Source organism: Nomia melanderi, chromosome 9 (assembly GCF_051020985.1).
Source record: "Nomia melanderi isolate GNS246 chromosome 9, iyNomMela1, whole genome shotgun sequence".
NCBI lineage: Eukaryota > Metazoa > Arthropoda > Insecta > Hymenoptera > Halictidae > Nomia > Nomia melanderi.
Window position 1 is genome coordinate 8,041,171 of NC_135007.1, and position 13,575 is coordinate 8,054,745.

The 13,575-nt window shown below is 39.8% G+C and overlaps 1 protein-coding gene across 8 annotated transcripts in view; it reads right to left on the reverse strand.

Annotated features, from left to right (window-relative positions):
* Window positions 1–41: 41 nt before the first annotated feature.
* The window catches only part of LOC116427826 (1-phosphatidylinositol 4,5-bisphosphate phosphodiesterase epsilon-1), a 115,101-nt gene continuing 101,567 nt past the window's right edge, over window positions 42–13,575 (reverse strand). For 7 of the 8 annotated variants that reach the window (XM_076370973.1, XM_076370970.1, XM_076370968.1 and 4 more), the window contains 3 exons: window positions 13,193–13,547; window positions 12,526–12,849; window positions 3,075–12,395 (listed from right to left, as the gene is read on the reverse strand). In XM_076370973.1, the coding sequence (XP_076227088.1) occupies window positions 10,892–12,395; window positions 12,526–12,849; window positions 13,193–13,547 (2,183 nt within the window). In that variant the 3' untranslated portion in view covers window positions 3,075–10,891. Of the gene's footprint in view, window positions 12,396–12,525; window positions 12,850–13,192; window positions 13,548–13,575 lie in introns of all 8 variants that reach the window. The other variant, XM_076370967.1, reaches the window with a different exon arrangement.

Sequence of the window (13,575 nt, forward strand, 5' to 3'; positions counted from 1 at the left end):
ATAATATAGAGGTCAGGAGCGATAAATAAAAATGACGAAGGTTATTTATAAAAATGCTTTTATTTACATGTAGATTTTCGTTTCTTCAACAATGCCGGTGTTATATTAACACAGTATCGTGGTGATAAATTATACATAAATTTCAAGATGGCTGCATGCGATTGTTTTCGTTATGAGTATTACATACATGTTTGTTCTTCGAAACGAGAACGTAGACTATTTGGGAGTATACACAATAACGCCAAAGAGAATACTACGTAATGACACTTGCTACTCGTATAATGTCCTCCATTTGTTTCGCTATTTTTTAATTTACATAAATATGTCACTTAAATTCAACGAAATTCGAGCTACGATGTTCTGGTGTGTAGTAGTTCGTAAAATAATCGAAGTTCCATTACTGACACGTTTGTTTCCTCTACGTCTCTTCGTGTTTCTCGATACTATCGAAATTCACCAGACTTTTACGTCATGATGGATATTATAATAACTACTAATACAATGTTAGAACTTGTCTTTGTTGCCTTCCCATTTTAAATAATCATTTCTTTATATTCTACGATGAAATTTTTAAACGTACACCTTCGCCATTAGTATTAACTAGTGTAATCAATATCTCTTTTTAATTATCTGTATTTGCGAGTTCTTGACTCAGTGTTTTCATAGTTGATCGATAAAGAACCGAAAGCGAATTAAAAAACGGAACAATGGGAAATTTAATCATGGAAATGAAAGATGACAGTAACGTGGTTAAAGTTTCTCCTATAATAGAAAAACAAATTAAAGATGATTAGATATGTCACCGTCTGCACATTTTGCATAATTAGAATATCAACATTTTTAAGATCGAACGAATAAATTCGCTGGTCCTCACAATTTATCTCTTTATTCAAATAAAATGCAATAAATATTAATATAAATAATTAATTTTCTTTCTGCAGAATTAAGATAATATATTTTTAATGAATTGATTACCAATTTAGCGAATATTAGACTTAATGAATTATGTGTTTTAGATCTACTTTTGTAAAACATTGCCGATAGTATTAATAACATATTAAAATAATTAAGTACAATTTAAATTCTTTTCATTTTAAACATTGACTCAGTTTCGTAAGACTGTGTATCTACATAATTGCTTTAAATATACTTTTTTCCAGATACAGTATTATCACTTATGTAAGAACGCTAGAGCATTTAAGTGGTGACGTAACCAGACAACGATACAAGTACAGTGTGTTACTGACATGATTCCAGTCGGTCTAAGGCTCAAAAGTGAAGAAGGGCAAGGGGAGACGTCTACTCGCGGCGCTCGGCTCGATAGTAATGGCGGAATTAGTTTCGGCATGTCTTTGTTACTGACCGAATCCTCTCGCCTCTCTACACTTTTGAGCCACTGACCAGATGAGATCATGTTAGTAATGCACTGTATACGGTAGTTTGAAACACTTGGAAAGTGAAATGCACGATGCGAAACTGAAATAAAAAGGAAATGTCTATTTTCAAAATATTGAAATTTGTATATTAAGACACAAAATTTGTATAATACAAAATACACAATATAGAAAATGCTCACGTGTACAATTATACATATACTTATACAATAATCAAAGTTTCAATAAAGAACGAAAAGTACAAGATAAAAACACTATTCCTTCATTCCCTAGCTATCCTTTAAAGAGTTTAGGGTTTCAACGTGTATAGGAAAATGCATAAAAAGTGAAATGATACAGAAAGAAACTGTGTGACATCACTATTTAAAGCAGCATAAGAAAAGTAAACGTTTTATTACTGAAAGTCAGGAGGAGTTTTTAATGGAATAACGGATAATTTATTGGCATAATTACAAATGTTCTAGGGAATATATTAAAATTATCATTAGAATCTTAGAAATGGAGGCTACAAATACGTTTCAATAAAGTGTACGAAACAGCACAGCAAAATAATTCGAACCCGGTGTCGTATCACAACGTGTGTTTGAAAAAATCGATTACGGCCTATTAGAATTGTTCACGAACGAAAGTTCACATTGTAAAAAAGTCACATGCTGATTTTCAGTTAAATTCAAATTATTTCCTATCAAAAAGTAATCGTCTCCGACCACTTGCGGCGCTATTGTGAACGTTGTTTCTTTTCCCAGCTGGTTACGTTACTACTATTCGCTGAAGATTTAACAGATCGATCGACTATGCAATCACGACGACCTAACTTACTGACAACGCGTCGAAAAGCCGTCGATGAGAATGCAGTGGAAACGAATCATAATTTATTAAATTTCTTATTATATGTATATTATGTATAATTCATGAATATTCATGAAACACGTTAGGTGATACATATACGTGAATATATGTATGCGTATCGTAAAACTCACACTTATGAAAAAGACATTTTATTAAATATTATTAGACAGATTAACAGCCGTGGCCGGACCAGCCTGGCCATGTGGCAGAAACGTTTCTTTAAACTGTTTTATCAATTTTTCCTGTTATATCAATAGCGTTCTTGTCTTTCTTTGGCTTCGAATTGCACGCCCCGTGGCAAGGGTGCATCGTATAAGTTCATAACCGTTATAGAGCCGTACAGCTTGATTCGACAACAATTACCACCGTGAAATTCGTGTTATTTGTCACATTAGTTCTTTCTTAACGAACGCAACTAATGAAATAAAGTGAAATCAACGTGTTTTCTTCATATAGAAGTCGATTCTCTCCGCAAAGAGTCCTGTTTCTCAAAACGAAGATTCTATGTAACGCTGGGAAATTCATTGAAACGTGATTATGATTATGAATCGTGTCGTTTGTTAAACAACTATTGTAACGGAAACTCGAGGGACGAGTGTCTCGTGTGATCGACTGTTCTCGAATCATTCGGCACATTTAAGCCTATACATGCATCGATACACATGTACTGTGCACAACTGGAATGCTAGCTAGCGGTAGGAATGCTGGTCTGATTGGTTTCGGTATAATCTCCTTACTGCAGGCAACACTTTCGTGATGTACGTTATAAATAAATGACACACTTATTATTAAAACAGACGTATTAACTTGGTGTATTAAATAAAATTTCAATGAAAATGATTTTTAATATATTGCTGTCTATTATTATAAACAATTTCGAATTTTTGCCTTTACACACGACAATGTTTAATTATTTTTTTGTTACTCTTATAATGTATTTTAATGTACAGTAAATAAATAAATGGAGAAAGAAAGAAACTTACTTTTAGAGGTGATTGGAGTACTGCGTGACGAAGATTTCGGAGATGTCAAGAATCAAACCAATTACACAGGAGCTGTTCCACTAGCCAACGTTCTAGGTTTGCATGATACACATTGTATAGGTCTACCGAGAATTAGAGGTCGTTCTAACTGCGCAACTCGGGTGAAAAGATGAGGAAAAAGGGTTTGGGCCTATCAACTAATCATTTCGCGTCCGACTTGTAATCGCAGCCCTACCCTTTGCGTTTAGACAGGTCGCACCACAATGAGTCTCATAATTAATGATCTCATTAAATATAATTTTACTTATCTCATTAGTTAACTAATGTTATAAAACAATTGTACTGATTATAACGGTATTCTGAATTCCTTCGAGCTGCAGAACCTAAAATCCAATATCTGTCCTAGAACTCAGTATTGTCAACTGTGAAATATTTAAGACATTTCGATGGGGGTTTTACTTGTTTTCTTTATTTAGAAAAGGGCATCTCGCTTCGATCCTAGTTTTTGCAAACTAGCCTGTGGAAAATAAATATTTGCATAAATCCGTAGTATATTTAGAAGAATCCACAGTACACAGAAATACAACTGAATAATTGTGAATATTAAATGAACACTTCGACTGTCGATGTCGTTACTGACACTTAACCACTCCCACACGACGCCTCTAACGCTCGGTAGCCATACGTGGGCATATTCCCGCGCACTAGGACACATATACGCACGAATGCAAATAATTTATCCACTTATTTATTCGTTTAGATATTACGCGCACATATTTAATGTAACAGCTATCGAAGAACCACGGATATGTACAATGTGGATATGCCCGATCAGTACAGAGTATATAATTAAATAATTAGATTCTTTCAAGCGCGTTGGAACGCGGTTCGTACGTGTTTCCTGATGAAAAACAAAGGTCCGATCCGATCGAAAAGGTTAAATCGATTACGTTGATCCAATACCGCACGAGCTCTCGTGTGTCGTTTCGTAAGGAAACACAATTCAATGGATTAGCATTGTTACTTCTTTCATTTGCACAGTATCAAGCGGATGCGAATTGAGAATCGTCAGACGTGAATACTGACGTCACTAGATTTATTAAACACCCTGTATCTCGCGTGAAAGTTTTTCCTATAGCACGATACAATTCATGGCGCAATGAAATTTCGGGCGAACGGCACGTAATTAGAAAGCATCTAAAATTCCTTGTACGAACAGCGATAATTAGTCTCGCGGAACTCGATCGCATCTTTTCACGACTCATCGAGTCAATTTTACAAGCGGTTCGCTCGTGTTTCCTTTTTTTTCTCTCTCGATCACTACGGTTTCCCTTTTTTGGTTCCAACGTTTTCCCGTTTTTTTTGTGTTTTTTTCCGTTTTATCGACGAAGAAAAACTTAATACTGGATCGTTCGCGTTGAAGTGGCTCCGGAGAGCTCGCTCGAAAGTGTGCTTAATGAGAATGGTCCCAAAAGTTTTAAGAAGTACATATAGTTGTTTCTCTTTCTTTCTTTCTTTTTTTTTTGATGGAGCACGACGTTGGTTTCGTCTTATAAATATGTTCAACAAACTTTTCTTTCGGAGAGTCCGTCGCGAAGAAGGATTTCTTTTCAAGCATAAGCGCCGTTACAGTTGACGTAAATGAAACTCGAAAGTGAAGAAAGGTGAAGAGAAAGGGTTTTCGAGAATCGTACTCGACGTCGGGCTAAAATCGTGCTAAGTGAGAACATTCTCCCAGCGGTTTGCGCGAGAAACGTCGAGGCTCGTAATTGTTCACCGACACGGCCGCTGGTTTTAATCGTTTTGCCCCGTGTCCGCGTAGCGACGCGAATGCTTCCGAAGATTTTCTTAACAAATAGCAGTCCGCGTTCGCGAGCTGCTTGTCCCGTGTACATTTCCGTTCTAAGAATCGAGAGACGTCCGTTGTAGTCGATGATACTCTCGATGCGGGGGTTTAGTCTCGAGACCCAAGGAGCATCGAAATTAATTGTAACGATCGGTTAGCGTTATTAGTAGCCATTGTTCGTCTATGTACACGACTTCCGTTCCTCTGCAGCGATTTACTATGAAATGTCACTCTTATCACGTCCATCTGATAAGGTGTCAGTACCCAAACGAATAGAAATATAGCGAAACAACGGACGAAAAATGATTAAAAACACAGAAACCTCGTGTATAAATGTTACAAGTATACGTGTGTTTGTTGTACATGTATTGATACGCTTCGAAACTTCGTTACCTGCGCATACGCGTGTCTATATAACAATATCTATGCAAAGGTGTTTCGAATAACTTTGAGAAACTCCTGCAACTCCACACTTCCGGATGAAAGAAACGATTTATTTGTCGCTGAACCTGATTTCCATTCCTCCTCGACGCGAGAACAGTATCCGTTACATTTCGTGTATAAATCTAGAATGATATCTGTACCACCCACGGATATGACGGAAGATGCACTCGGAAAGTCGGTGTCGCGTTCCATCGCGCTCGCGGAAACAATATGTTTAAAGTGAAGTCGAACAAAACCGTCGGAAATCAGATCAACCGGATACCAAGGATCCGAGATTCTACAAAATCATTTGAACGCCGCTTTCGAGCACATCTTGTTCGTAGAAACGTAACAGGTCAGCAGCTTTTGCTTACTTTCATCTGATCCGTTCGGATTTGCGATCTGCCCCGAGATATGTCATTGAAAGTCATTATACTTATCGTGTATACTCGAAGTAATGGGAGATAGTTATACTAAGGAAGTGGTGTCCAAAAATATATTAGGGTGCACGGAGGCGCCGCGAAGTTCACCAAAGAAATTGTGTCTGTGTGTTTGTATATGTGTGTGCGTGTTCTCCGTTCACGCCGCAGCGATCGCCGGAATCCTTGGAACAACAGTCGTAACGCGCTATTTTAAGATATTCAGTTGTCTCGTTTGTTATTACCTTCTGTCTAGCGCGTTTCCATTGGAACAATTAAGTCTTAGCGGCGAAATCTGTCATCAAGCACATCAATCAAGCGAAATCGATCCCCGTGGAAAGTTGGCCTGGTGCTGGACGAAGCAGTGATAGATCGGTTCCCGTCGTTCCTAGGATTCGAGCGTGTCAGACGCGCAGTTAGAGGGAAGATCGCGTGTACGAGTACCTCGGAAATTGTCAGTCGTGGCTCATCGAAAGTATAAAATACGTTAGAATATGCTAGTGAATGGAAGACGAAGGGCAAAGCGTCGTGTTCGCGGCGTCTTCGGCCCACGGTAGAAAGACTTCGTATTTAATATTCCCCGCTAATATTTGCGTCTATACATAGAATTATACAGTGAGAAAAGTTAGGCTTGGCGGTCTCGGTCGGTGCGCCGAAACCGAGCGACGTTACAGTGTATAATAATGGCGTCTCTGAAGCAATTGGAATGATGCTCGGAAAATGAAGAACGGCCGACGCTCCTTGGTCTCGCGTTTACAATAAAGTATTTGCGCCTTAACAGTTTTGAAGGGGGGCGAGGGTGGGTAAGGGGGCAACGATTGTAAAAGGAACATGGATCTACTATTTCTTTTTTCATCTTCATTTCAGTATCAACAATATATAATAAATATGATTTGCAACGGAGGGAGCGCGGGACGCTTGAGCCGCCGACGCGGCCCGCCAATTTTCGTGTTTAATATTACGAATAACAATTGCGAGAAATGTCTATAGTACACTGCTCAATAATTTTTTGATAGAAATTGAATTCACTACTTGCGCAGTGTTTCCTTTGGACGTATGAGTTTACTTTGTTCTTGTTGACGCTTAAAAGACTCGAAAGCTTTTTTGTTGTTTATTCTATGCGTAGTTAAATATCCTCAGATGTTAGAGGGTAATTACTGAACTTAATTTTTCAAGACGTTACTGATAATTAATTGTTGATTCATTCAGTAGTGTTATGAATTTTAATGTTCTGAAGATTAAGCGTTACGAATAAAATCATACTGTTAATTTTGAATTGCCTAGACATCAGTGCCATTTATTCCAATTAAGTGTTTTTGTAATATATTATTTTTCTATTAACACTGAGATCTGCTGTGGCATATACTTTCATCGCGAAAGAACTAACATGTCTCCACTATAAAACTAAGAAAACTAACAATAAGAGGTATCAATAAAAATAAAAATATTTTCTAGCAACGTTAAAGATTCCTTCGTAAAATATTGAACAATGCACTTAACACGTCCAGTACATGATTGTACTGGCATTCGTAAAAATACGAGGTGGGGATAATATTCCGTAAGAATCGGTGGTACAAGCGTCGAACGTTCCCTCGTAAGTAGCAAGACTCCACGCGTGATAAGAATTCTCATTAATCGTATACAGTATTCTCCCCATAACATCGCGAAACTCGGGAGGTTCGGTTAGACGCTCGGGAGTGGTGGAGGCTGTTCTGTCTTCGTCCTCGTTGGCTGACGTTCGTCGCCGTTCCCCTTTCACGAAGACCTGCCATTTACTGAGCAACGCAACGAGAGACGGTGATGATAGAAACGAGACGCTAACGGGGTCGCCGGAGCTCGTAGTTATGGGGAGAACACTGTATTTGGTTACATATAGCAACAGAGAAGACAATGTAATATATATTTACAAATATTGCCCGCACTGCATTCTCGTAACAATTAAATAATAAAACAGATCTCCGTGATGATAGAATGTTTGTCGACTAGCGATTTAATTCTCTATGCTATTGGCCATTAGCTGGGGATCGACAATTTTATACGTGGTCTCCGAGCTATTGACGAAGACGATGCGCAGTGAAAGATAGGATGAAAATACAAATAACCGCTCAAGAACTACTCTGAACCACTTACCAGGCATAATTTATTCTACTTACAATTAGAATAGTAGAATCGGCGGGCTATTCAAACGACGAATAATGGCGATGGTTGCTCCTTGACGATCTTGAGCGGTTAAATGATCGCGATCCGCCAGTAAACTCTGATTGCAACCACCGTGGCTTACTTTCGCGACCGAGAGCGATTCCTTGACTAGCATGATCGTTACGCCGACCGAAAATAACGCAATTTGTCGGCGGCATAGAAATAATACTGTATTTTTTTTGTTTTCGTTACTGCGTTATTTTTTGTTCTCTTCCTTTCTTTCTCATTTTTTAACAAAGACTCGCAGCAATAAGTAACGTCAATTTGTCTCGTTACAATCTCGAGAACTTTGTCCTACGGTGAATCATTTTTCTTTTTTCTGTTCCGTTCTTTTTTCGTTTTTTTGTTAGAATGCAGTCGTTTAATCGCGGACGAGTCGTGTTTAGAAGCGTCGCACCTATAAAATCATTTTGAGTACACCTCGATTCGAGCGTATCTCTAACAGATACATCGATGATAGAGCTTGACTAGACGTCTTCATTTGTCATTCGAGCGTGAACGATCACTGAATCGTTTTCTGCTTCGTTATTCTACGCGATATTCCTATGGTTATCTTTCGCTCTACGCCGAAAGGGGGATGTTGATCGAATTATATAATCGAGTATCGAACTGATACTTCACGATAAATCATTATAGCAAAAGAAAGAAATTCGTGGAAGAAGTGGTATACTCCGTCATTCGTGATGTATTGAAACTTTATTGATCTGTGTCATTCTTCCTTTTTCTTTTTTCGCGATAGTTTTCGTAGAAATGAACGGAAGATCGTGCAGCCTGTTTTATTTCGAAGAAAATATTCTTTAAATGGGAATATTGTATATCTGTACTTTTGTAGCGAGTAAAAAACAATGAGGTAGATTAAAATATAAAGGGCAATTGTTATTGTCTGCGAAGTATAGCGAGAGTTAATATAGCAGTTCGAACAGATATGAAAAATCGTGGAAAGATAGGTAAAAAAGAATGAAGAACTGATATTTTGTTCAATATGTTACAAAACGTTTAAAGCGTTGGTAATTTGTTTTCGCACTTTGCACGTAAAATATATACAACTTCTGAAAATGTATTTTCACTCGTAACCTCCCAGAAAGGGTACAAATGTATTTTGCAACTTTGATTCTGAATTACGTAAATTTGTAATTTTCGATTTTCTTCTTTTCTGCAGTGTCATTTAATCTTTTGGGGATACATGAAAATTCTCTTGTATAATCGACGGTAGACTGCACGATGACGTTGCACATGTAAAAACACTATAGAATATTAAGTGAATAAAAGAGAACGTTCACGGATGAGTCAGGTACTCAAAGTGCAAGCGTTAATGACTTGAGGGGGAGGGGGGTAAGTAAATGCTTATAAAAAAGAATCAGGTCCCGGTGTAAGTTACATTGATATTTGGAAATCGATACAATGGCTTCATCTCTGAAATGAACCGATTCATTTCTCTTTCTAGTGACAGTTTCCAAAATCGTGATGAATCGAACGAAGCCTATCTGCGATGTCACGGCGTTATAGAATTTCTGTTACTCTTCTTTCTTCCTTGTTTTAAATACAATGTATCCGTTAAATGTAAATATATACACATATTAAAATATATAGTTTAGATTAAAAATATGTACACGCGTATACAAAAATATGGAAAACAGGATTATGTCGATCTAGAAACCCAATAAACTAATCGGTTGAACAGAATGTTGCGATTAAAAAATATTTCTGAGTATTCTTTGGAAAATGCTTGGGAAGCGCCGAATTCGGTAGCTCTGCGTGTCCTCGGAGGAACTACGTTTCCATGAAGATCATAATTCGCGTGTTCACACGCTGTTTCAGTGACTAGAAAAGTTTTCCGGTTTCAAAATTAATGATGCTTACACTTGCTGCTGCAAAACTCGCTCATCGCGTGCGACAAACCAATCGAAATTATGTGTACTTGCAGACACCATTGCGCGTTAACTTGACCCTGCTACGATCATAATTAAAACAGTTTACTGAACTCTTTGAATTTTTGTAATACAGATACGACGAGTAAGAAAATTTAAATACTTAAAGTATAAGTATCTTTTCTTCGGAAAAAAATTCAAGGAATCAGTTTCCACTTAATGAAATTATCAAAATTAACTTTTCTGCACTAAATTTCTCTGAAGTTCTCCACGAAATGGAATTAACTGAATGAAATGAATCCTGACAATTTGGCACAAAATGTTTCTTCCTGGCTGTCACACGATTTGTCTAACGGTACACCAGTTAAAGCAAAGCCACAAGACCGTAAAGAACCCAAAAAGCAATCCGTATCAGGGTCAATTTTCCAATTCAACGAACCGTGTTGACCAAGTGGTACACAAATGAAACGTCAAAAAATTTCATTTCAATCGACAGGATTGCTCGAACGTAACTCGGCTGATTTCGTGCCACTCAAATAAAATCGAACCGTCGCATACGAGCGACGTTACACCACGTCCAATCAAACTCCGTCCACACCGATCATAAAATTCGTCTAAACCGGTCCGTCTCCGAGCAATAATTCGAGGATTCAGATCGTGCGTGTTCAAGTATCGTCGTGAGGTACAATTAGGCGTCTGCTTTAGAACTGCGTGACAGCGTTTCAATGCTGTTCGGTCACCGCTGCGAGAGCGAGCACCGAGATTCATCGAGTACGTATCGCCGTTGGCGAGCCTGGTCAAGCCGAAACTCAACCGGCTCGCCTGAAATGCAACGATCTAACGGTACAACTTACGACTCATTTCTCCGAGTGGCGAAGATCGATGAAATCGACGTCGCCCGGGACTGCCACTATGACTTCCAAACTCGCAATTTCCTAATCGACAGTTTCTTCAAGTGAAGCGCAGCGTTCACAATGTCGGACTCGCGGGTATCCTCGCCGTCGGAATGGACCTCCCTCCTGCGGCCAGGGGTCAGCAAACGGTGTCTAGGTCCTCTGGAGGTGGGATCGGATAAGGCTTCCGCAACAGGCGCCTTCTCCTTGCTGGAACCCGGCAAGGAGACCGATCTTCCCACAGAGAAACCCTTGCTGAGCCTGTCCAAGGTAGCCGGTAGCAGATGTCGCCTGGGTATCGCTTGCTCCCGCTCCCTCAAAATGAATCTTCCAAGTGTCTTCCAGGAGGCTTGCGTGCTGTACACGTTCTCGTCATCGCGCAGGACCCTCAACTGACGGTTACCGCTACCGACAGCACCAGTTCCACCCCACTCCAGCTCCTCTACTAAAGCAAATTTTGTAGGATCCTCCATTCGTCTTGCTTTGACTAGTGCTTGCGCTAGGACATCTTGAGCTGAACTGCTCACTCGGACACGCAGAATCGCGTACGGTATGTCTGGTGACACGTTGTAGATGCAGACCAAGAAGGTGTCGGTTTCGTCCCATATATGCGTAGATGTATCTCTTTCCGAGTCCAACTTCGAGTGGCCCGCGGTACTTCTGATGGAAGCTAGCCAGGCTCTAGTACTTGGGTCGTCGCCCACTCTCTTGAACAAAAAGCGTCCCTGCCCCTTCCACGATGCCTGCGCTTGCAGAGGACGCTCTGTTGGGTCTAGTACTCGTTGTGTCGGTAGCTCTTCCTTGTCCTTCTTCTCCCAGCCACGAGACACCTCCTCAACGAGGATGTACTCGTCAACCCTGTCCGCGGATATTCCAGCCTTCTGAAGCGCTTGGAGCATTACCTCTTGGGTGGTGCTCTCTTGGGTGACTTTTAAAATGGTGTACTGCTCGTTAGGTACCACGTGGTATACCATCAAGAAGAACATCCTCCTTTTCAATGTTACGCCGCCTAAACCAGGATCCACGGTGGTTAGTTTCTCTGGTTCCTTTCCTGTCAAAGAACGCTTCGACGGTTCCTTGTGGTCACGGCAGCAGGTGTTGTAGTCTAGACTCTCTTCTTCGAGGCGGGAATATATGAACAGCGTCGACAGGGCTAACGGTTTGTTCTTGCAGGAGCGCAGACGCACATGTCTGTACCCGGGTCTCAAGCATTTCAACGGTATCACCTTCTGCGCGATCAAGTGATGGGAATTCGCCTCTACCACGCCGAAACGAAGGAAGGCCAGGTCCTTGAACATCACTTGGAAGCAGAGCCGTTCGTTCCAGATTGGATTCAGTGCGTTGTTCTGCACCACTTTCGTTTTATGTTTCGCGCAGTCGCTTGGTATGCCTACCAACTCGATCTCGACGTACGTGCTCGCAACGAAATTTGTTGGGGAAACGTACTGGCCGGAAACTATTGACAGCGTCAAGTGCACCGAGTGCAGTCCGTCGAATTCCTTGTCCCATGGATTGAAACGTCTGGAAATTGATAAAATATTGTTTGTAGAAAGTCGATGGTAGTTGATACTTAAATTGAGTCGATATGGTTTGATATAAATTTGTTTCAGATTAAATGTAGTTTTATTAAAATTGGCGGGTGCTTCAATACCTGTACATCATGTGTCCCTTATCCCACATCACAGAAGGCTTTCTAACGTATCCGCATTGTCCAGTTTGCTCAAACATAGCGGCGTTCAGGTTTAATCCAGCATCGTCGGTCTGGTAATTTAGCGCCACCATTTGGATCCCAAACGCCCAGAAGATTACAGGATTAAAATTTGTGGAATCGATACGCATTCCGGCTGGATATGTTCGAATTAGCTGGGTCTCCGAGTGCGCGAGAACGCCCAAAGGTTGTTTTCTGCAGATCTTCTTCGCTGTGCTTTCGTTCAAAGAGGAGCATTGGAAACAGGCAGGTACTCCGCGGTTGATTCTGAAATAAATAATTATAAATTATAAATATTTCAAAAGCGTTGATTAAGTATGTTCTATAACCATTACAAAGGTAATCAAATTGCTTTTATAATTTCTAATAAAAACATGTTTTCGTTCTTTATTAGTGGATTTGAAAAATTTATGCAAATATAAATATTTATGTAACTATTTTAACACTAATAAGAAATAAAATTTTCTTGATAACGAATACTTCTACGACGTTTAAAGTAAAGTAAGAATCTCATTAAAATTTGTTCAACTGTTTATATTACTGCCTTTTAGAAAATTGTGCGGTAGATGTATAAAATCTGCAAATGAAGTTATCAGTGTATATAACGAACCTGAAGAGATTGTCGATATTACTGCTACCGCTTGCAAGTGAAGCCGACGTTGACAGCGACTGCGGTGATCCAGAAGTGCCAGGTATGCTAGTCGTTCCTATGCCAGCGATACTATGCCTCTGCACGGGTCCTGTGTGTGGTTGGTGACGCGCTTTTCCGATTGCTGTGGTTCCCGGCGTCGTGTTTAATCCACGGAATTTGATGGCTTGCAAGTATATTACCAAGTCCGAAAGTTCCTTAGCAATTTGGCTACTTTGCTTCTGAGACTTGTCGTCGACCGCGGAATCTGACTTTAATCTACTATGAGATACCTGCGTTCCACCCAAGTATCTTTCGTAACTGGAGATCGAGTTATCTGAAATCGAAAGTTTCGTATTAACTTT